General features: G+C 42.2%; 1 protein-coding gene and 1 long non-coding RNA gene across 7 annotated transcripts in view; one reads left to right on the top strand and one right to left on the bottom strand.

The window, feature by feature from the left end:
- Positions 1–13,608, bottom strand: part of RAPGEF2 (Rap guanine nucleotide exchange factor 2) — a 164,672-nt gene extending 151,064 nt beyond the window's left edge. For 2 of the 6 annotated variants that reach the window (XM_028743028.2, XM_028743031.2), the window contains exon 1: positions 12,474–13,604. In XM_028743028.2, the coding sequence (XP_028598861.1) occupies positions 12,474–12,542 (69 nt within the window). In that variant the 5' untranslated portion in view covers positions 12,543–13,604. Of the gene's footprint in view, positions 1–12,473 lie in introns of all 6 variants that reach the window. The other 4 variants (XM_028743033.2, XM_028743029.2, XM_028743032.2 and 1 more) reach the window with 3 other exon arrangements.
- On the top strand, positions 12,146–20,787 carry LOC144328876 (uncharacterized). Its single transcript, XR_013394202.1, has 3 exons — positions 12,146–12,421; positions 15,877–15,947; positions 17,865–20,787. It is a non-coding gene; the product is annotated as an uncharacterized LOC144328876 (long non-coding RNA).
- Positions 20,788–25,574: the final 4,787 nt, after the last annotated feature.

Below are 25,574 nucleotides of genomic sequence, written 5' to 3'. Positions count from 1 at the left end.
GATGCAGTGCAGAACATGCTTCATATATAAATGTAGAAAATTCAAGCTTCTGAATCCTACACAACTATAAATTTCACAACTATAAATTCAAAACCAAGCACTAGATAGCTACAAAATAACATTAACTGATTCCAAATAGCTTAACCATTAGCTCCCCAAAATTAATTACTGACCAAGCAAAGCAGTAATATTGTCCAAATGCAGAAAAGTTGCAAGAGTTAAAGAGATACTCTTTTGCACACAAGGATTAAACTCAGATCAGATGCTGAACACAATCTGAGAATGACTTTTCTACCCTATCTAAGTTAACTGCCAGACCCACTATACAGGAATGGAAAAACAGGTTCTGTTGTATAGAAACTTCTTTCCACCTACCTTCTCAACAATAATACACACAGATAAAAGAATTGAATGCAGTACAAGGAAGCTTAAATAAATAGCCTGCCAAAATAACAGGCAAAATTTGTTTGAGCATCTGATTGGTGTGGCTTCCAAGACTAAGTAAATGGTACACATTCTGGCACTCCACCATGTTACAGTCTTTGATCGAACAGACCCCTAGGTGTAAGCAAAATGTACTTCCACCTGCAAAGGGGTTCTCCAATTTCTACTGGGAAATAAGGAACATGAAATGTTTCCTTAGTTAAAGGAATGACTAACAACTTTGTGTATAGTTACAGATGGGTAGCCGTGTTGGTCTGCCATAGTCAAAACAAAACAAAATTCCTTCCAGTAGCACCTTAAAGACCAACTAAGTTAGTTCTTGGTATGAGCTTTCGTGTGCATGCACACTTCTTCAGATACACCGAAACAGAAGTTGTCAGATCCTTCTATATAGTGAGAAGGTGGGGAGGGGTATTACTCAGAGGAGGGTGGGGATGGGTGATTGGCAGATAGCTGTGATGAGCCTGTTGACGACTATTAACGACTGCAGTAGGTCTTACAGGAAAAAGCAAGGGGTGAGAAGGTGAAAAATGGCTTTGTCATGTATAGTGAGATAAGAATCCAATGTCTTTATTCAGGCCAGGTGTCTCCATGGTTTTAAGTTTGGTAATGATTTGCAATTCAGCAGCTTCTCTTTCCAGTCTATTTCTGAAATTCCTTTGTAGTAAAACAGCTACTTTGAGATCTTGTATAGAATGTCCTGGGAGATTGAAGTGTTCTCCTACTGGTTTCTCTGTCTTGTGATTCTTGATGTCAGATTTATGTCCGTTTATTCTTTGGCGTAAGGTTTGGCCTGTTTGTCCAATATAGAGAGCTGAAGGACACTGTTGGCATTTGATGGCATACACAATGTTAGACGATGAGCAATTAAATAGTCCAGAGATGGTGTGTGTGATGTTGTTGGGGCCAGTAATGGTGTTGTCCGGGTGTATGTGGCAGCAAAGTTGGCATCTGGGTTTATTGCAGGCTCTGGTGCCAGTGTCCGTGTTAAGTCTGGTTGTAGTATTATTGTGGGTTAGGAGTTGTTTAAGATTGGGTGGCTGTCTGTAGGCAATGAAAGGTCTTCCTCCCAGAGCTTGAGAAAGAGAACTGTCATTGTCCAGGAGAGGTTGTAGATCTCTGATGATGCGTTGTACTGTTTTAACTTGGGAGCTGTATGTGATGACTAGAGGAGTTCTGTTATTTTCTTTTTTGGGTCTGTCTTGCAGCAAGTTCTCTCTGGGTATCAGTCTGGCTCTGTTGATCTGTTGTCTAACTTCATCTGCTGGGTATTTTAGTTCTAAAAAGGTTTGCTGTAGATCTCTTAGGTGAGAGTCTCTGTCTGTAGAATTGGAACAGATACGGCTGTAACGTAGTGCCTGGCTATAAACAATGGACTGTTTGGTATGTTTGGGATGGTGGCTAGAGGCATGTAGATATGTTTGTCGGTCAGTTGGTTTACGGTATAAGGTGGTGTCTATGCGCCCATCCTGTATTTTTATAGTAGTGTCCAAAAAATGTATTTCTTGCATAGATTGATTCATTGTTAGGTTGATTGTGGGGTGAAAATCATTGAATTTCTGGTGGAAGGTGTTCAGGGTCTGTTGACCATGTGTCCAGATGATAAAAATATCATCAATGTATCGCAGGTACAAGAGAGGTTTGAGTGGGTAGGAGTTTAGGAAACGTTGTTCTAAATCTGCCATGAAGATGTTGGCATACTGTGGGGCCATGCGGGTGCCCATTGCTGTGCCGCTGATCTGAAGGAACAGGTCATCACCGAATTTGAAGTTGTTGTGGGTAAGGACAAATTGGCAGAGTTTGGTGGCAAAGTCCGCTGTGGTTTTATCTGAAATGGTGTTCCTTATAGCTTGTAAACCATCGTTGTGTGGGATGTTGGTATACAGAGATTCCACATCCATAGTAGCTAGTATAGTGTTGTTGGGAAGATTATTTAAAGATTGTATTTTCCTCAGGAAATCTGTGGTGTCACGTACATAGCTGGGAGCACTGATGGCATATGGTTTTAGAACAGTGTCCATATAACCGGAGACACCCACTGTGATAGGACGCCCCATCATTTCAGGTATTGGCACTATCACAGTGGGTGTCTCCGGTTATATGGACACTGTTCTAAAACCATATGCCATCAGTGCTCCCAGCTATGTACGTGACACCACAGATTTCCTGAGGAAAATACAATCTTTAAATAATCTTCCCAACAACACTATACTAGCTACTATGGATGTGGAATCTCTGTATACCAACATCCCACACAACGATGGTTTACAAGCTATAAGGAACACCATTTCAGATAAAACCACAGCGGACTTTGCCACCAAACTCTGCCAATTTGTCCTTACCCACAACAACTTCAAATTCGGTGATGACCTGTTCCTTCAGATCAGCGGCACAGCAATGGGCACCCGCATGGCCCCACAGTATGCCAACATCTTCATGGCAGATTTAGAACAACGTTTCCTAAACTCCTACCCACTCAAACCTCTCTTGTACCTGCGATACATTGATGATATTTTTATCATCTGGACACATGGTCAACAGACCCTGAACACCTTCCACCAGAAATTCAATGATTTTCACCCCACAATCAACCTAACAATGAATCAATCTATGCAAGAAATACATTTTTTGGACACTACTATAAAAATACAGGATGGGCGCATAGACACCACCTTATACCGTAAACCAACTGACCGACAAACATATCTACATGCCTCTAGCCACCATCCCAAACATACCAAACAGTCCATTGTTTATAGCCAGGCACTACGTTACAGCCGTATCTGTTCCAATTCTACAGACAGAGACTCTCACCTAAGAGATCTACAGCAAACCTTTTTAGAACTAAAATACCCAGCAGATGAAGTTAGACAACAGATCAACAGAGCCAGACTGATACCCAGAGAGAACTTGCTGCAAGACAGACCCAAAAAAGAAAATAACAGAACTCCTCTAGTCATCACATACAGCTCCCAAGTTAAAACAGTACAACGCATCATCAGAGATCTACAACCTCTCCTGGACAATGACAGTTCTCTTTCTCAAGCTCTGGGAGGAAGACCTTTCATTGCCTACAGACAGCCACCCAATCTTAAACAACTCCTAACCCACAATAATACTACAACCAGACTTAACACGGACACTGGCACCAGAGCCTGCAATAAACCCAGATGCCAACTTTGCTGCCACATACACCCGGACAACACCATTACTGGCCCCAACAACATCACACACACCATCTCTGGACTATTTAATTGCTCATCGTCTAACATTGTGTATGCCATCAAATGCCAACAGTGTCCTTCAGCTCTCTATATTGGACAAACAGGCCAAACCTTACGCCAAAGAATAAACGGACATAAATCTGACATCAAGAATCACAAGACAGAGAAACCAGTAGGAGAACACTTCAATCTCCCAGGACATTCTATACAAGATCTCAAAGTAGCTGTTTTACTACAAAGGAATTTCAGAAATAGACTGGAAAGAGAAGCTGCTGAATTGCAAATCATTACCAAACTTAAAACCATGGAGACACCTGGCCTGAATAAAGACATTGGATTCTTATCTCACTATACATGACAAAGCCATTTTTCACCTTCTCACCCCTTGCTTTTTCCTGTAAGACCTACTGCAGTCGTTAATAGTCGTCAACAGGCTCATCACAGCTATCTGCCAATCACCCATCCCCACCCTCCTCTGAGTAATACCCCTCCCCACCTTCTCACTATATAGAAGGATCTGACAACTTCTGTTTTGGTGTATCTGAAGAAGTGTGCATGCACACGAAAGCTCATACCAAGAACTAACTTAGTTGGTCTTTAAGGTGCTACTGGAAGGAATTTTGTTTTGTTTTAACTTTGTGTATACTTTGAAAAGAACCTAATAGAGAGGCACATGGTATGTGCACTTTTGTTTGCTTTTTTCAATTGAGTACTGTATTGGATATATTAATGCAATGAAAATCACAACCAAAAACAGTCTTGATGGGAACTTCTGAAGAGAAAACCTAATACTAGCAGAACAATTTTCTGCAACCTCATTCACTTGAAAATATTTGTTGAAACTTAATACAATGTAACAGCAAGAAAGTAAAAATAAATTGTAAAAGTTCAGTGAGATCTTCAGGTAACTGAAAACAGGAAGTGTTGGGCAACTTTTAAGTACAATGCTCAAAACACTTTATCCATCAGCATAGTTAGTCATGCAAGTTTACCAACAATTATCTTCACCTTCTTTTCCTACATTTGTTGACTTGTATCTATTTAGGTTCGCTTGTTGTCAGCACTTCCGGTAAATGAAGTGTTTCAAAATCACCACAACAGGACACAGATAGCCAACTCAAACCACAAAGTATGATTGTATACAACTGTTAAAATACCATGAGCAGCTAATAATTGAGAACAATCTTTTGAGGTCATCTCCATTTTGTAACCAGGGACTATGCCACTAAAAACCTTATTACCATTCAAAGCTTAAAAGTCCAAACATTTTAATACATAAGATTTTATTATGTACACCACAAAGAGAGTCAGATGCTTTATCAAAAGCACATTTTATTTCAGTACTTACGTGTGACACACTTTTATGCATGCTTAAAAACTGAGATACGCTCCCCCCCCCCCCCGCAAACTGAAATTCTTCCATGTTTTTCCTGCTGAAAAGGCTGAAGTTAGCAGGTGTGCTGGAATAGGTGGAACAAAGGGGTCAGTGTTCCAAAACCCTGAGAACTACTCGTGGCTTGAACATTTGTGTCAATTAAGAGTTTCTTGCATGAAAGGATTTTAATTCAGCAAGTTCAAAAGCCTATGTCATAACATAACCAGCTCACAAAATTGAATCTAGAGAGTAATTGCTGCCTTCTTAATTCTACCAGCTCAATATAGTAAGAGAGATCTTAACTTTACTAGCAAGAACCAACCTACAGTAAACACAGCATGGCTGCCAAAAAACAGTTTCCTCAGGGCACATTCTCCCCTTTCCCTTTGTGATGTAATGTCATCACATACGTATTTCCCAATTCCTTTCACCTAATAATGTGGAGCAGAGACAGCAATATGAAAAACATGACATAATCATTTTGAGTACTTTACCAAAGGCTTCTCCACATTTGAACATTATTTAGCTCTTAATGCACTTTTCTCTCATTCGCATTAGACCAGAGTAGTCCACATTCATACAAAACTGAATTTGTTTTCCTGTTCATACCAGCAGGCATTCCCTTTTATGTTTGCCCCTGCCTTCTAATTTGTTGGTTCTATTATGCTGATTACCTACAGGGCTTGTGCACAGACAACTGCATGGACCTTATTTAAAACATCCCCACCAAGGAAGTATGCAAAATCACAGTCAAGCAACTGTAAATTCTCAGCACACACATATTTGCAGTTTCCTGATTTTGTGCAAATTTGAGGGATCAAAATATATGCTAGCTACTGTGTACAGTACTGCACTGGAAGCAGTTATGAGAAGGGACAGGGGGGAAATGAAAGCATTAGACAAGTACTGGGCACAGAAAGGGCAGCAGCAGAAAGTGATGACCGATCCACCCACACTGAAGCAAATAATCTGTGAATCCATGTGGAATATTCTAGAGCCCAATTTTCCCCATCTTATTATACTATCCCATTACTGGGTAAACTCAAATATACAGGGGAAAAACATTAAGATTCGTGTTGTTTGAGGGTAAAATAATATGGACCACACATGTTAAATGGGAATACAAACAACTGCAAATATACAACTCTGTGTGTGCAAACCACAATTCTAATTACTTTGGAGCTGTTAGATCAAGAATTGAGGTTGAATCCTGACAAGACAGAAGTACTGTTCTTGGGGGACAGGGGGCAGGCTGGTGTGGAGGACTCCCTGGTCCTGAATGGAGTAATTGTGCCCCTGAAGGACCAGGTATGCAGCCAGGGAGTCATTTTGGACTCACAGCTGTCCATGGAGGCACAGGTTAATTCTGTGTCCAGGGCAGCTGTCTACCAGCTCCATCTGGTACGCAGGCTGAGACCCTACCTGCCCGCAGACTGTCTTACCAGAGTGGTGCATGCTCTAGTTATCTCCCGCTTGGACTACTGTCATGCACTCTATGTGGGGCTCCTTTGAAGGTGACTCGGAAACTGCAATTAATCCAGAATGCAGCAGCTAGACTGGTGACTGGGAGTGGCCACAGAGACTATATAACACCGGTCCTGAGAGATCTGCATTGGCTCCCATTACGTTTCGGAGCACAATTCAAAGTGTTGGTTCTGATCTTTAAAGTCCTAAACAGCCTCGGTCCTGTATACCTGAAGGAGCGTCTCCACCCCCATCGTCCAGCCCAGACACCAAGGTCCAATGCCGATGGCCGTCTGGCAGTTCCCTCGATGTGGGAAGTGAGGTTACAGGGAACCAGGCAGAGGGCCTTCTCGGCAGTGGCGCCTGCCCTGTGATACGCCCTCCCAGTAGATGTCAAGGCAATAAGCAACTATTTTACTTTTAAAAGACAACTGAAGGCAGCCCTGTTTAGGGAAGTTTTTAATGTTTGATGCTGTATTGTGTTTTTGATATTTGGTTGGAGGCCGCCCAGTGGCTGGGGAAGCCCAGCCAGATGGGTGGGGTATAAATAATAAATTATTATTATTACTATCCTTTTAAAAACCAGGATACCTAGAGTATAAAACTCTAGAGTATCAAGTCTGTGGTAAACATCTCAGTGATTGGGATGATGTGCCAACCAATAATGTCAATCTACTAACACTGTTAGTCCTTTACTTTTATCCTATACATTCTTTATTCATTAAAGAAGTACTGAATGGAAGATAATTTCATTTTACTTCAAGTTTTAGCCTACAAGGCCACAAATGTAGTGATCTGCCAAGAACAAGAAAACCAGGGCGGCAGCAGTCCCCAATAACCTTTCAGAAACTGGTATTTCTTGCCTGTATTTTCAACTTTAATTTTAAATAAAAATTGCCTACAAAGAAAGGAAATAGCAATGGTTTTTAAACTCATCAGGATTTGAATCCCAACATATGCTCTTGAAATTTACTTCAAATACATGAAATTTATGACAGAAAGAATGTGTGGAAATTGTGCCACTGGATAAAGTGAGACTTACTTCCAGGTAGCCCTACAAAGAACGAAGTAATATATTTGAACAAAATAGGCATCACTGCATTCATTTTGGTAAGTCGTTTATCATTTGCTTTCTAAATGGTAAATAAAGCAGAAGTGTGCATGCACATGAAAGTTCATACCAATAACTAACTTTGTTGGTCTCTAAGGTGGTACTAGAAGGATTTTTATTTATTTATTTTACTTTGCTTCAAACTGAGTCATGAGAAGACGTAAACTTATCAAAATGATTATGTGAGAGAATATTTGTTTCTATAAAGGTGACCTACAGCCCCAATCCATATCTATTTTGATTTCATGACCATTTCAAGGCTTTTCTGAATCAGCTTACAACTTTCTACTTTATAGTTCCACCAGGTTCTACCAACAAGAATAAAGGTATTCCTACAGTCAAAGAGCTATTTCAGGTTTTAAAGCAGAACATTCCAACACACCCTGAGTTCTTGAAAGGGACAGAAAGCTGACTCACATTTTTAACAGTCCAATTCTATGTACAATAAGCCCACAACTTACATGGGGGTTACATTGTGGAGATCGCACCTACAGCCCAAATCGTGTATAGTCAAACACACTGGGTTCAATGGCAGGTGGGATTGCCAAAGTATTTTTCCTGGACTCCTACCCCCTGTCCTTTCTTTCGTTTCTTTTGGACAAAGCTGAATGCACACAAGTTAAATGAGCGCAAGTTGAAGGCTTACTTTATGTCTACTCTAAAGTAAGTACAATTGTCAGCATGCTATATTACATCATAACTTTTTTGCCAAAACATAAGCAAACATATGTTCATCAACCATTGCTTATCTATCTCCTCCTTTCATTTGCTCCATTGAAACACACTAGGGACACAAATCATTTGCCTTCAGATGTAGCACTCAAATGCAGACGATTTCTACAGTGTAGCTGAAGTCCTCCCTGCTATACATACACATAAGCAGTTATATGGGCCATTAGGGGAGAACAGTAGACCTTTGAACACCTGCCACATCCCATTCAGCATTCTCCCTCTATTTGGTGGATGGAGAAGCAAAATGGTGGGTTGGATGGAAAGATGGTAGGTGTGCACTGGCCCTACTATTCTCACTGTCACGCTGCCTGTATGAACACAGGTAGAGGAGAAAACAGATCTTGTCAGTCTAACAGGATTCCTCTGCATGTGAGAGTGCATTGTATCCACAGTGAACTAGATCATGTCTGAAATTTCCAAGATATATTCAGGGTTAAAATGTGAATTCTAAATTGTTACAATACACACATACACATTAGGGGGAAATACACCTATTGGGGGGGGAGATACACATAGGGGATATCTTCCACATGTTTTGCCTTCATCATTAATACTTTATATGCCACATCCTGCTCACAATCCTGGCCTGACATCTTGTTAGTCATGCTGCAGTGGCACAAAGGTTAGGAGCCCCTTATCCCCATTAATTTCAGGACTGATAATTTAGCCATATTTAAACACTGAGACTGTTCAGTTTGTACCAACCAGTGATAAAAGGCAAAATATAAATCTGGTTGAAAGGTTTCTCTATAAAACCAGTATGAAATGAACAGACTCAGATATCTGAACTTAGGTAAACTATCTGAACTTAAGTAAACCAAGAACTTAGTTGGCTGCATTAAAGATGCACTGAAATAGTCTTACAGTGCAATCCTATGCATATCAATTTATGAAACTTAATCCAGGTACGTGTACATAGACTGTAGCATTAGAGGCACCTACTGAGACAGTGCAAGAGCGAAAAGAAATAACTGAAATAACTCTGTAGTTATGCAAGAGAAAGTTTAATATTGAAATAGCAACTGAAATCACAGTAAGGGCTGAGTATCATCCTTTATTCAGCTGGTAAAATCCAAAACAAAATGACCAAAATCTTTCCAGTGTTGCCAACCAAGTGCATTCCCTTCGGTCTGAATTTTTCTTTTAAACTAATATAAAAGGCCAACTGGGGCCTTACTGATATAAGCTACCTTTTAAAGCATGTTGCTACAGTGTTTTCAGTCTGCAGATACTTAACAGTTGCAGTGCTAATGCAGTCCTGGTGTTCTGGATTTAGCTTTCTGCACCATTTATGTTGGCCCTATCTCTACACTAAAGCTAATTTTTTTACTGTGTCACTTCTTTCCTTTAAGAAAAAATATATGGCAGCAAGACAATAAAATAAAGTTCTTTTTATTTGGCACAGAACACAGTTACCCTAGCCTAATGGACCACTAGATGATGCTGAAATCCAGCCAGTTTTCTTGCTGCTGACCAACAGTTTTCCTTTCCTATCATTCCAATATGCAGGTCAGAGGCCCATTAATAAAAATGCAGCTTTTCCTGGGCCTTACTACACACAACCAGAACCTCAGGGAACTGTGTAAATATAGTCAAGTTAAAAGGTCAAGCAAGGACATAAGAACATACCACTAAAGCAAGATAGTAAAAACCAGTAACAACATTCATTAAAAAAGAAAACAACTAAGATATGGTTTGACTCACATCCAAACCATAAACACTAGATGTATGTATGTGTATATATATGTGTGTGTGTGTGTATGTATATGTGTGTGTGTATGTATGTATGTATGCATGTATGTATGCATGCATGCGTGTGTGTGTACTCCCATTGTTCTAGGTGCATTTTGTGACAGGGAATTTCATTAGCACAAGCAGAATGGAAGGAAAATAGGACCTTTTTCTGCCTTCCCACTTCCAGCTACTCTCTGAAGACTGGAGAAGAGACCCTCTTAGGAATATTGGGGGGGGGGGCAAGGAAAAGATTAGACCATGTGAAAAGTGAACATAATATTTTAGCTGCAGTTCATTCATTTTCAGCTCTGTACTCTTGCTATTAAAAAAGTGTGCTTAGACATTTCATTGTTGCGCCCATAATCTAGGTTTAAGGTGCCATTTAGCTCCTAGCTTTCATATCAGAGTTTCTGACACTGCCTAGTGCAACTTGTTAATGGTAAGTGTTTAAGGGTGAGTCGTCTCAAAATCAATTAATTGGATTTGTGCACAATTTAAAACTTTAGCCTAAAAAGGACCCAAGAATTGCCCAACAACCATGGAAATGGATGGCAATACATGGGAATTCAGACCCCTTAGAAAGCAAGACAGATGGCACTAACTCCAACAAGCAAACTAACACCATAAAGCATTAGCTACTGAGTCAAGGCTATATAGAGGGATCAGGTTTGTGTTTAAAAAAACAAAAAAAAAGCTTAATTTATCTTTTAACAATTGGCACTAATAACCCATACAGTCACTGTTCCAAATGAGACAGAATCTGTTCACAGCTTAGCACAACCTTAAAAGGGTTATCCTATCAAAATGTACTCTATGAGCCTCATCTTCCAATTCAGATCCTGTTTACCAAGAGCTAATAATCTGACAAAGAAACCAAGCCAATTCCTGACATTCCACAGAACCAGGCCAGAAATGAAATGTACAGATGGATAAAAAAGAAAAACACTTATCACATTGCTGGAGAAGTTCATTGCATTTTTGAGCAACATACATCTGCCAGAAGTACCACAAAGCACTGTGGGTTAATAAAAATATGGCAAAAACAGTAAGGAAAGAAAGCAGATGAAATAAATGATTTGTTCTTTCAAGTTAGGATGTGAAGCATCCTAAACAACAAGCTTTTGTGCATGACATTATAAAATATGCCCCCAAAAGTATTTTATCTAAATGTTCTCTTCCTAGGGAGAATCACTGGCATACTTTACAACGGGTATCTTAAGCACCACATGCAAAGGAGACTACAGGTTATTGCACCATTATCTCATAGCAATCACAAGCCAATACACCAAATGATATATCTCAGTTCCTTTACAGCAGAGCTCAAAACCCTTACCACAATAAACAAATCTGAACGCCACTACACCCTAACATTTTAATAAGTGTTGCACTTAGCTTGTTCATTAAAGGTTGTTTTGTTTTTGTTTTTTAGCATAGCTATTCAGAAAGCAATGTTGTGGAAATCCAATATCCAAACTGGGAGGGGAGAGATTTTAAACCACAGTGCTAACCGCCTCTGCCCCCCCCCCCCCGCAAGATTAGGTATGAAGCTATCAACCTACTGAAATGAATGCTCAAGTCAAACTTAGCAGCAGAGAAGGGTGAAAGACTAAATTAAGCATCCATCTTAATACTAGCACCCATCTAAGGGGTTACAATGCTGGTGGAGATAGGGGGAGGGGAGCCTAGTGATAGTGTTGTGAATGAATGAGAGAAGCTTTTCTTCCCGTAAGTAGAAAAGGGATTAGAGATATCTGAAAACAGCAGATTAGCTGATGTATCTCTCTGTGTAGACAAGAGAAGGAATCTAAAGTAACTCAGTTGTTTGGAGGAGAAGGAGGGGGGCGTTTGGGGAAAACATACACACTTTTCTAAGAGCCAGAGAATGCCATTCAATTGTAACTACGTTGGCCAGGCAGGCTGTGTGTGTGTGTGTGTGTGTGTGTGTGTGATGATACCCACCCGTCACCCTTACAATCACTTAACATCACAGCTCTGTTGACATAGGTAGCTATGACATTTTTTAAAATAAAGGAACACGGAGTGAACTGGCCGCCGGCGATTGTGCCAACAGAGACATTATATTCGATGCATTATATCTCATTTATGGGGCATTGGGAACTCATACTGAGAAGAGCTCCCTATATGTGTAGGCCGAGTTGGCGTGGGGAAACGCAGGGGAAGAGAGGGGTTGTTTATGGCTGGGCTCTCCTCTCGACGAGACAGATAAATTATGCCCAAATGAGATACATGGCGAGGGTGGTGGAGAGAGAGAGAGAGAGAGAGAGAGAGAATGGAGCGGGGAATACTGTACTGCAAGACCAGCAAGAGGAGATTGAGGTGAGTTTCGGGGGGAAGCTGCCTGAGCCACGGCTCGGGGGTAGAGAAATACCTGGGGGCTCCTGTCGGCCGGGTTTTTCATAACCGCCTGGCGGAAGTTGTTATCCACGTAGGACGCCATCTCGCCCCTTCTCTGCTCCGGGCCGAACGAGGCGCCCCGGCCCCTCCGCTCGTCTCCTGCCGCTCACCAGCGCCTATTCCTGGCCCCGAGGCTAGGCGGGCTTCTCAGAGCCCCCAGCGGCGGGCGCCGAGAGGGAGTTGGGGGAGAGAGGCGGCTCCCGCTGACCGCCCGTCACTCACTCGGGCCGCCGCTCTTTCCTCCTCCTCGGCGGCGGCGGCGGCGGCGACCAGCCCCTCGGCCTCAGCAGCGCCGCCGCCCGGTCGGGGCCTGTTGCCGGCAGCAGCAGCAGCAGCAGCGACTCCCAGTTCCGCCTCTGCCGGGCTGCCCGGCACTGTCTTCGGCGTCCTCGCCGCCGCCGCGGTCGTCGTCTTCGCCCTGCTTCTCCCGCCTCAGCCGCCGCCGCATCCCCTCAGGCGGCGGGGCGGGAAAGGGGCCGCCGCGTCCTGGCCGCGCTCGGGCTCCGTCTCCGGCCTGGGGAGGGAGGGAGCGAAGGGGCGGCGGAGCTGTGCCTGAGGGGAAGCAGGGGGAGGAGTGTTGTGGTCGGGCAGGCCGAGGCTCACGGCGGGAGCGGCCTCCAGCGCTCGCTCGCGCTTTGTGCTGCTGCAACCATGGTGAGGAGACGGAAAGAAGGAGCAGCGCCCGGCCACACCGGCAGCGGCGGCGGTGGCGAAGACGACGAGGAGGAGGAGCCGCACCGCCTCAGGTTCCCGCCCCTCGAGCCCTGCTGGTCTCCTCAGCCGCAATGCAAAGCGCCGCCGCTCTCCTCGCAGCGGGGTTCAGGCCGCGCTGCCACAAAAGACTCCGGAATGCCTCGCTCCCTCCGAGAGCCGCGCTGCTTCTTATCCCTCTTCCTCGCCTTGTTGTGGTGTTTTGTTTTCTTCGCGCGCTGCCTGGTAGTAACCCGCTATGGGCAGCCTTGCAGGCACGAACTTCGCGGGAGGAGGGGGGGAAACGTAAAAGCTCTCGCTTGGGGAAGTTTTCGGCAATAAGAAGCCGCTTTCCAGCTTCATTCCGCGGACTGGCAATGCCCCGCTTCACCCGCCACTAGCACGCGCTGGAAGAGGGCGAGCCCTTGCGAATGGGTTTCTGAAGAGGTTCTCTAGTTTCTGGCATCAGCGCGAGCCACGTGAGAGCCGCTTTGCAGCCTGCGATGACCCCATTCCGTTGAGATATGTTGCAAAGGTGTTGAGAGTGGTCTACTGGTCGGAGAGAAGGGTGTGTGTGTCAGTGTCAGAATGCCAACAATAATGAAGCAGGAGGAAACCTGCGGGATGAGGGCCACCCACACGGTTCCTGGACCGACGAATGTTTCGCCACCCTGCATCAACGTTCAGGGGCAGCATCCTCCCACCTCTTTTAGCTGCACAACAACACTGGGAAGCAAGACTGAGAGAGAGGGGTTGGCACAAGGCCGTCCTCTGACATTTACCCAGTGATCTTCTTCAGTGAGGGTTCTGAACCTAGGGCCTAATCCAGCAGTCTAAAATCCTATACTGGCTCTCTCAAGTGTTCACACAGTGGTAGAGAAAAAACACCAGCAGTGAGGCTTGCAAATGGGACTTCTTGTGCCTCTTGCAAGATTTGCCACATGCCTCTAAATTCGCGTGAAGAATTTCTGCACCAGCCCTGGATACTTTGAGGCAAGGGTCACCTGTATGGTGCCTCTGAGTGCACATGCCTTTCCTGGTTCATCTAGGGTCCCATCCCACAAGAAAGAAATGATCTACTGTAGCCGGTTAAAGAGTTGTGCTCTTGGTTATGGTGTGTGTTCTGTGACCATGGCAGTTTCTCCAGTTTGCGCAAAGAGGTTGGCAAACTGTGGGAAATCGGCTGCTGGCTTGAACATTGGCTATGTCTTTAGTTGAACTGGTCGAACTAGATCTTACAGGCAGGTAATGGGGAGTTCCCATGTGAAAACAGTCTCAGGAATATATGATATGTTTACAAACAATGAGCTGGAAAGGACCTTGGAGGTCCAACTCTGTGTCTAACTCTTTGCTCAATGCAAGGTCTGCCATGCAAGATGCAATTATAACATCCCTGGCCGATGGTCATCTAGTCTCTACTTAAATACCAACAGCAAGAGAGAGCCCACTACCTCTTGACAGTGGAATAGCACACTTGCCATTGGGAAGCTTCCCCTGCTGCCCTGAAATTTCCACTGTTACGTCTCACGATGCTCAATAGTGCAAGAGAGAGCAAAGTCTGCTCTATGTTCTGCATCATAGTGCTTCAGATATTTGAAGACCACTGTGTCCTTAATCTTCTCCAGGATAAACATACTCAGCTCTTACAACTTTGTCACAGGACTTTGTTTTTAGACCCATGCTGATCACTTTCGTCTGTACACTTAGCCTTCTTAAAACATGACCAGAACTGAGCACATGACTTCAGATGTGGTATGACCAGCGCACAATAGAGCAGAAATACTACTTCCCATGATTGGGACACTGCTTTTGATTGTGCAGTCTACTCTTTATTTATTTCTTTTTTTAACTAGAGAGAGAGAGAAAGAAAGAAAGAAAAATACCTGTCATGCTGCTAGCTCATGTCCAACTTGTGATCCACTAAGACACCTAGATCCTTTTCACATGGATAGACTGACTATCTAAAATAAAATGTAGATCATTCTTCCTGTATGACGTCTTCATGCATGATTTTGCTCATGCCTTTCTAATTCTATAGTAATCCATGACATCAAGAGTCCAAATGACCACCCCCTCCTGAGCTAACCATTGTTCTTCAGACACTGAGATGAAGCCTATCCTTGGCTGCTTTTGTATAGTTTATACCAGCAGAAACCTAGCTTATAGCTTTTTAGCATTTACCTCCTGAAACTTAGTTCTGCAAATCCCTTTATTATGCCTCAACATCTGTACAAGTTCCTAAATGTGCAGATAAGGCATATGCTCTCTTGTTTTGGCAAAACTATTTTGGCTGCCCTACATCAATTGCACCACCTCAACCAGCGAAGCTAGAATGCATTACTGTGCCCTTCCCTAACTTTCAAAGGAAGTTTTCTTTGTGGCATCTATGACTGGTGCTCTTTGAAAGCAACCCCAAAGCCTTGTTGGATAAACAGATTGATTAAAAAAAAAAGAAATCATCCAAACGGTGTACTGATAAAATTCTAGGCAAAACTTGGCTAAAATCCATGAAAACAAATAGTCACAAAACCATAATTAAATCAATAAAAATTTAAAACAAATAGCACTTACCTTTATAGCGTGCTTTAGAGGTGTTCAGAGTGCTTCACATTCGTTACCCTGTAATCCTTACAAAAGCTTTGTAAGATAGGTTTATAAAGTTTATTGCCTTTATATTGCATATGCAGGAGAAGGAAGTGCTAAGCCTAAGAAAGAGTGACTTGTTTCAAGTGAGTGCATGGTAGAGGCAAAATTCCAAGTAAGTATTTCCTAGTTTGTCAATCATCTCTTAGTTGGCTATCCTATATTAACTATAATCATGCTACTAATGCAGTTTTCTGAGTTGTTGTTGGCATCTGTATGCCTCGAAAGACAATGGAAGAGTATGCCATAGGGGGTAAAGTCAAATCATTGGAGAGTTACGGTGCCTGCTGTGGCTGTAGAGACCAATATGAGAGAGACATGCTTTATTGCAGCTGGGGTAGATAAAGGCATCTGGTTTTGCTGATTCAGATGCACCATGGTTATTTAGGCTTAAGACTAACAACAGTAAAAGATAACAATATATTGCATGTGAGGAGATAGAACAAAACCAATAATAAAACAACAGGCTCTGTGCACTAGATATGGGACCCAAAATTTGCAGGGCAAATAGTATGTTGGGCCCATATTTTGAGGGAGGGCGGGAGGGGGAGAGTATGTCATTCTCTTGGCATAGCTACCTTTCTCACTTCCCCCCAAGTTCACCCACAGCTGACAAATGTCCTTGCAGAAGAGCAAAAGTAAATTTATAATACAATTTAACACCTCATTTTGTATTATGTAATGGATTTTGCTTGTATTAAAATGCTTAAACACTTACATTTGTGCTTGCCATAGCACTGCACATTACCATAGATGCTTAAATAGTAATTACATTTGTTGCAGCAACACTTCTAAGCAAGGTGCAAGTCTGTTAACTGCACTTGCTTCCCATAAACAATTTGTACTTTTTATGCCCTGGCCTGTTACAGAAACAGTCTGTAATGTTAAGGAAGCGCATAACAATCACTTGATGATAGTCTAGCACCAGTGCAAGTTAATATGTAATAATAAGTAAAATATATGTAGGAAATATGGTTTTGAAAAGATGGTCCTTAATTGGCCGGCTCAGTTTCTCCATACGAAATCTTTATCCCATTGCATACATAGAAAAATAAAGTTTAGTATGATATCCAAGTCCAAAGTTTACAAAACCTCTGGCTTCCAAAGCCACTGCAAAAAAAAAAATTCTGTGCATGAGGGACAAGGTGGCGAGGGTTTGCTGTAAGAGATCACAGCTAGCTAACCCACCAGTGCTGCCAAGTGCAAGCTAGGAGTGAGTGGGTAGGGGAAACACAGCACAGGTGTGGAAAGCAGATGGTCTCAAGTAAATCCAAGCTCTGTTATCCGAGGCTCACCCCAGGCCTTTGCCTCAGAATCACCTTCTAATATGGCCATCCCTCTCCTCCATACAGCCTCTCCACTATATTATATATTTTATGCCTCTTCTACTTCTTTCTTCTGTTAACGTATGTCTGGTCTGAACTGAACTGAGAGTCACAGGTTTCAAGCTCCGACTTTAGGGCTTTAAAAGTAAGCACCAGCACTTTGAATTAGGCTTGGAAGTGAACAAGGAATCAGCCAAGCTCTTTTAAAACTGGCAAGCTGTGATCCGAAGGAACTTGACCAGTTAAAAATACAGGGAGCAATATTCTTAACTGGAGCTTCTGAGCCATCTTCAAAGGCAGCCCCACATAAAGTACATCATAATCTAACCAAGAGGTTATTGAGGTGTAGATTACTATGGATAGAGTAAAGTATATCTTCATTTTATTCATTGAGGGTTTTTTTTTTCTTGTTCACTTCTTCCTGTTGCTTTCCTGACTTCGACATATTTAATACATGAGCAGCTGAAATGTTTTTCTGAGTAACATTGTGGAGCAACAAGATGAGCAAGAGAGGCAGTAAATACTCTAGAAGGACCTTGGCCATGGAGAAGAGCAGACCTGGGGCCAGTGGTCAGACAAGACAGGCACTGGTGCACAGTCCCAGGGTCTCAGAAGGGCCCCTCACTAGCCTGGCTTGGCAGTTCCACCACTTCCTCCTCACCAGCCCCCTAGTGACTGGGTTTCATTCGTTTATTCTTTTTCTTCAGCAGTCTTATGAAAGATGTCCTGGGAAGAAGAAGGGAAACAAAGGCCAGAACCATCTTGGCAGGCGGGCTGAAGAGAGAATGGGAGAGATGCCTTGGGCTCCAGGGCTGTACTCCTGTGGGGAACAAGACCCTATTGAGATGACCATGCTACTTTTGTAACAGTATAAAGGCTGGGTGCATCCTCTGTTTTCATTATGTTTCCAGTTCATTGCAATAAAACTATGCATTTGCAACACAAAGGAGCTCTAGAGTAGAAGCAGTTGTTTATTTTATTTTTATTGTTTATTAGTCACGTTTTCAGAAAAAAACTCAAAGTGACTTACAAAAAAACTTTTAAAAACAAGTGTAAACAAGTTAAAGAGCAGCAACAACAGCTGTTCAAGCTACTGTATCACTACCTAAGATATGCATTCTTTAGGATCAGAGTTGCATTCTGGTTTGTTTTTAGGTTTTTCTTTTCTTTCTTTTCAGGCTGAGCTTTGAGCAACATTCACCTGATGATCTGTTGCCTCTCAGTTTTTCTCCCTCAATTACTCCATAGTTTTCTTATTTCCCACCAACAGCCTAAAACAGATATGGCATTTCCTTATTGATATTCATTACATTAAAAAAAAATCTGTTTCCACCTCCAAAAGCAATTCACAACAAAACTAGATAACAGCATGATAATAAAGTATAAAATGCAGTACTGGAGAGAAGTGTAGAGCTAGCTTAGTCTACATTCAGATATAATACCAACCGGAAGCTGAACAATACTTAACTATAAAACACCAGGTTTGTTTTATGTGGAATCTCTAGTAAATTTTCATTCCTCATTTTCATAGTCCACGCTGGAGTCAGTAACAGGCTGTTAGTTCCACAGCTAATTTTTCAGCTGAAGAATCACAGAACATTTATAGTTTCACATCAAGATTACACAAGATGAATGAGGATATGGCAACTGACATGTGGCACCAGTTATTTAAAGAAGTCAACTGAATCATAATTAGGTCAAAGTGGGTAGGACAGCCTTCCCCAACCTGGTACCTTCCAGCTATTTTGGACTCCAACTCCTATTAGCTGGATTTTAATGCAGCTGGGTTTTAATCCTTCTGCAAAAGGGTGCCACCCCCTGTAACCATATATGCTTGAAAAGAATGTGATTCCTTCTGCATAAGGCCACATACAAAGCACTTACAGCAATATATTTATTAGAAATTCATGTGACCTAACTAAGTTAAAGTTACCAGATTTTTTTCAATGAATTCAGGGACACCTTTCAACTTCAATGGATTCTATATGGGGACTGATTTTTAAATCCGGGGACTGTCTCCGGGAAATGGGGACGTCTGGTAACATTAAACTAAGTGCTCTGGCAAAAGATAATTCTAGTTTAAGAATTGTATCTATGTACAGTGGTACCTCGGGTTACATACGCTTCAGGTTACAGACTCCGCTAACCCAGAAATAGTACCTCAGTTTAAGAACTTTCCTTCAGGATAAGAACAGAAATTGAGCAGCGGCAGCACGGTAGCAGCGGGAGGCCCCATTAGCTAAAGTGGTGCTTCAGGTTAAGAACAGTTGCAGGTTAAGAACGGACCTCCGGAACGAATTAAGTACGTAACCAGAGGTACCACTGTATTTCATTTCTAAACCATCTATCAGTACAGACCCTTGAATCAATTTCAGTTGTGATTTTATCATTGTATAACCACATTTCCCCAAAGAACTATAGCCTGATATTTTTATGCTAACATACAGTACATAGGGGAATGCTGGCCTGTTGTTGTTACATAATAGAGATACACAGAACAGAAAAGTGCAGTTTAGGTGGAAGTCCTTTTTAAAATCTTTTATGTACAATGGATTGTGTGTCATTTTCCCCTTTTCCTTTCATTCAGCATTTCACAATAGAGAGCCAGACAGTTATTAAACTTCAAGAGAAAAAAACAATGGCTATTGAAATGAAATTTTACAAATGCTGAACTTCATTAAACATGAAGGCATTTATTTTCTCAAAAGAGTGATGATTAACATTTAATCATTTCCATTACTTACTGTTGATTACCAGTAGCTGAATCTGTGCCCTTCATAAGCTCATGAAAGGAGTAAGAATGATGGAAACCAAACTGGACAGAAGAAAAATACTACAGAAAGTCCAGATACTATTGAAGTTAATGGAAAAGTCACCAAAGGTACTGATGAATGTGGAGTTAAACATTTTCAAACCAGCAGCCCATTACTCCTACTAGTAGAGCCTTAGAACTTTTAGTTTTCGTTGTTTTAAAAATATGAGACATGAAGTTTCTTGGCCATTTTTCCAACTCAGAAAATCTGTCTCCAAACTTTTCCTGAATAATTGGCAGAGTCCTCACATGGGTACAGGGTCACTTCTCTCCCCATCTGTTACTCCAACCCCCAGCCCAACTTGCTCACATACACATATACAGGAAAAAAGGGATAGAGCTACACACTTTTCCATGAGGTCTGGGGGTAAAAGCTGGATCCAGAATTAACATGAATCCTCTTGAATTTCCATGATTTTTACATAGGGTTTCCCCAATCCACCATCAAATTAAAACTTACATTTGTAGCTCTAGAGGTCCAGCACTTGCCAGGGAAGCAGCGTCACAAAAATGTTGATCCAAAATACTTTTCTTTTTTGTTGGATGCCAGCAAAACCACCAGCATTTCGCAGAACACACCTGTGGACACAAAGGTGCCATACGATTTCATTGTGGTTTGAGGGGTGTCATTGTAAAAAAAGAATGACAACCCATAACAATCCAGTCCAATGATTCATTTTATGTGCCATAGTGGTACCACAAATGCCAGATCCATTATTTTTATGGTTCAGAGTATGGAGATAGATGTGATCCATTATTTAACAGTGGCTTTGGGAGCTCCTGCATTAAAACTATGCAAATTCAAAAGCTTTCAGTTACATGTGTGTGTGTGTGGAGGGGAGTCTTATTTCTCTGACTTTCCTCTGTGCCCACTCTTTCCGCTGCTTTCTTTACCCCAAGGCTCCCCCCCCAAAAAAAAATCACTCTTCATTGCCTCCCACATTACATTTATCAGGCAGTGTGCAGTCCCATTTTAAAAACATTTTATGGGCCATTAGGCAAACTTCAAAGTGAAGTGCTAGCAAGACTCCAGCTGACTACCATCTTTATTTCCAAAATAATGCCTTTGGGCCTACACTGGGGCCAGCAGCATTCTGGAGAAATGAATAGGCCAAACAGCTAGAGCCTCATCAGGACTTTGCTTTGAAGCAAGCCTAGCTGCCTGGAATTTTTAAAAATTAAAATCTTGGGTCAAAGGCCTTGTGGGCACATATAGAGATCTTTATGCCTCCCATTAAGGAAGGCAGGTATAGAAGCAAATCATCAGAATATAACTTCCCACTTTATTAAATGAAGGCCCTATTTTTCTCGTTTCTTCAGTAGTGCTTTTAGAATCAATTCCACTGATCTGGTTGGTGCAAGACACCTGCAAACTGTACTTTGAGGAAGTGCTCCCTTCCTCAGAACCTGACCTAGAGAGCACCTGTGACACCCATCTAACCCACAATATCTTCCTCAGAGTGAGGCCAGAGGTGGGCAGACCAGAGAGTCTCACATTGGCCCTTAGCCACTTTTTGAAGTACCAAATGCTACAGGCACAAAAGCAGTGATGGTGGGTGGCAGTGGCATCAGCCATGGGGATGGATAAGGGCATGTGATTAATTGTCCACCTTATCTGCCACTTAAGCCATGTAGGTCATAATATGGCCAGATCTAAGCTCAAGGGACGCAGGTGGCGCTGTGGGTTAAAGCCTCAGCACCTAGGACTTGCCGATCGAAAGGTCGGCGGTTCGAATCCCTGCGGCGGGGTGCGCTCCCGTTGTTCGGTCCCAGCGCCTGCCAACCTAGCAGTTCGAAAGCACCCCCGGGTGCAAGTAGATAAATAGGGACCGCTTACTAGCGGGAAGGTAAACGGTGTTCCGTGTGCTGCACTGGCTTGCCAGAGCAGCGATGTCACGCTGGCCACGTGACCCAGAAGTGTCTCCGGACAGCACTGGCTCCCGGCCTATAGAGTGAGATGAGCGCACAACCCTAGAGTCTGGCAAGACTGGCCCGTACGGGCAGGGGTAACTTTACCTTTACTTAAGCTCAAGGTGATAAGCAGATGGAAAATGTTACATTAAGTTCTTTGTCCATGCCTTTTTTTCTTGGATCACCCAATGAGTAGTGACCAACAGGATCTTGTATTTTCCACGTCCTTCTTGGATACAGACATACAGAACCAATTGCAACCTATCATTTTCCATGTGCATGCCTCTGTGGGTACTGGCCAACACAGTACAAGAGAACTTCTGATGGGTGTTCTCTTAGGTAAGAATGTTATGGCATCTTAAGAGATATGAGTGACAGCAGCCAAAAGGGAAGGCATGTGGATGGAGTAGCTGAAAGTCAAGCCAATGCCCATGAAGCCTTTATCCAGTTGATTCACCACTTTTATGACTTCTTTGAATAAGCAAGGAAATATAAAAAAGTGAAACTATAACAGAGAGTTTTCCATATACAGTACAACAAAACAGAGGTTTTTGGTTGTGCAAAGAGTCTTTGGCTTCTTTGAGATTTTTTCAATATTTTTACTTTCCAGGAGTCATAAGGTAAAGGTAAAGGGACCCCTGACCATTAGGTCCAGTCGTGGCCGACTCTGGGGTTGCGGCGCTCATCTCGCTTTATTGGCTGAGGGAGCCGGCATACAGCTTCTGGGTCATGTGGCCAGCATAACTAAGCTGCTTCTGGCGAAACCAGAGCAGCACACGGAAATGCCGTTTACCTTCCCGCTGAAGCGGTACCTATTTATCTACTTGCACTTTGACGTGCTTTTGAACTGCTAGGTTGGCAGGAGCACGGACCGAGCAACGGGAGCTCACCCCGTCGCAGGGATTCGAACTGCCGACCTTCTGATCGGCAAGTCCTAGGCTCTGTGGTTTAACCCACAGTGCATAGGGTGCACCAATAAATTATCCTAAACTAAAAGCACAGGGGGATCTAAATTTAAGTTTTGTCATCAGGCTCAATACAGCTTGCATCTATGTAGACATAGGACTGAGCTGTAAGTCTTTACTATAGAAGAGCATTATGAGCATTTCAGTGAATACTCATCAAATCTTGCTAATCAGAACTGGTTTTCAAAGATGCTCCTTACAAATGTGCTAAAAGCCAATAATGATAATCCAGTACTATAGTTCTATGAATGAAACAGGTGCTATCTATGCTGAATATCCTATTAACAATGAACAGAGCATCTCCATGACAACGGTGGGCTATTTAAGTTTCTGCAAACTACTCCCTTCTGAAAGTTGACAATGTTCATTGAAACAGTTTCTCTCCTGAACCATTAGGGTTGGAAAATGATGAGTACTATGCGCAGCCACATTCCAATATATAGTGCTTCAGTCCTTATAAATTTTACTATAACACACACTTCCAGAGTGTATAAGAGAGAAACAGTAGAAAAGCAATGAATATGCATGACTGTAAAAACAGAATGCATGGAAGCAAACATGCAAATCTCAACCCCCCCCCCAAATCAGATCTGAATGACCCTTTTGCAATATACAGCCACCCTCTAGAAGTTCCCACAGAAAGCTAAGATAAAAGTCCTTTGGATTTGAAAGGATTTGAGTTCATTACTACTTTCTCAAGGTTTATTGCAGTGTCATGCTTATTAGAATATTTAGCATGTATTTATAACAAATTTTAAGTATTCAGATTACTTCATTTACATTGTGATAGCAATCCTTACAACAATCCTAGAAGGCAAGTCATATTGCTGAAACTATGAGAGCAGTGTTGCTTCGTGGGTTCATGATGGATGACAGCTCTGAACTAGAAACTTTCCAGCTCACATCCTACAATTTCTTTGCAAAATAGGTAAGATCAATTGGTGAAAAGCAAATTCCTTAGAATAAAAACGATTTTTGTTTTTCCAGACATGTCAAGACAGTTAGAAGTTTGCTAAATATCATTTCAAAGTCAATGGGCTGTAGTCAGTGTAAGTCCTACTCAGAGTAGGGCTATTAATTGGGTCTACTCTGAGTAAAGCTCAATTAATGACACCCCCCCATATTTTAAAAGCAGATAATGCATATTTAAAAGAAAATGTGCATACAAAGTGAGCTTCAGATTGCTCTTTCTGGAAAGCTGATATACCATACTTGCTCAGATTGAATGTTTGTAGTAGGACAATGTTGAATTACATCCATTGAATATAAGAGGGGGATCCAAATTTTATTTCAACTACTTTCACAACCTATGCTTAATTTGCAAAAATGCAAACAAATGTTTGAAAACAAACATGAAGACATGGATCTTTCAAGCTGTGCACAACAATAAAGCACACAATACAATCTTCCCAATGCTCCTATTGGCCAGCCTAGGAAGTCTATGCTCAAGGGGCCTTCAGACAGTGCCAGAAATGGAAAAGAGGGATTCTCAAATATAAATAAGCTTAGTGAGCTCCAAGCCAAGTCTGTGGGACCTGCAGAGTATCTCAGGAAAGGCTGAAGACCTAATGGGGTTTCCTCAAACAGGAGCTTTAAAAAAGTAACTGATTCTGTGCCTGAGTCAAAACATTATTATTCCAGACACATAATTTCTTTTGTCAATCAATATCCATTGTTTGCTACACAACTGAAATAGGTTATGACGAAACAGTTCCTTGGAAAGAGTCTTTGGCATGTTTTGACTGACTCATTTGATTACTATGTACAAAAGCCACTCTCCCATCTTTTCTGTATGTTATATATTTTTTGCAATAAACGTATGCAATTTTTAAAAAAATCCATGAGTGGTTTTGTTGCTTTAAATGTAATGATCCCTTGGTGGAACATTTACCTTGTTTGTGTTTCTTCATCATATCGTTTTAACCCAAGTCTGTTCAAACATATGGCCTAGTGGGTGTGTGGGAATGAATGAATCTCCGCATAGGCTATAGATTTTAAGTAGATCTGCTTAGTTTGGAACGCCAACCCAAACAACAGAATGATAAATACTGTGAGGTACCAGTTTCATCCACAACTTAAAACTCAGTTAATGGGGCAAACCAGCCAGACAAGAAAACGTCCACTCCATGCACACACGCGGCAGCTGCTCATTGTTCAACTGCTAGACTTTTCCTATAAAGCAGCAAGCATCCCCCCAGAATCCTGGGGATCAGCTCTCATTAAAACCTAATCACTGCCTCATCCCAGCAAAGTTCATTCCATGTAGGTCAAAGCTGTGGTGAACTGTTAAGGCAGTCTAAAGCCTTCTGTGGAATTGTTCAAATTGCATCTGACAAGATGATTCTAATGCACTTACTCTCTCTCTCTCTCTGTGTGTGTTAAATATATATTAGCCAACTTCTGCAGTTGTGGGGTGGGGAAAAGAAGTGTACCTTATGGAAGATCAGGTGATACAACGAGGTCAGTAATACTTCTAGTACAGAAGCCTTCACAAGTATTCATGTAGTATGAAGTAATTATTCGGGAATGTTTGAGTTGCTTAAGAGAAGTGTGCTTCCTCACATGAGCCAAAATGGCAGCTGTCTTTCCACAATGTACAAAACATAGTACAGTAGTACCTTGGTTATCAAACTTAATCCATTCCAGGAGTCCGTTCGACTCCCGAAATCATCCGAAAACCAACACACGGCTTCTGATTGGCTGCAGGAGCTTCAATTGGAAGCTGCAGA

The sequence above is a fragment of the Podarcis muralis genome, chromosome 9 (genome assembly GCF_964188315.1).
Source record: "Podarcis muralis chromosome 9, rPodMur119.hap1.1, whole genome shotgun sequence".
NCBI classification, from domain to species: Eukaryota; Metazoa; Chordata; class Lepidosauria; order Squamata; family Lacertidae; genus Podarcis; species Podarcis muralis.
This window is presented reverse-complemented; position numbering and strand designations above follow the sequence as displayed.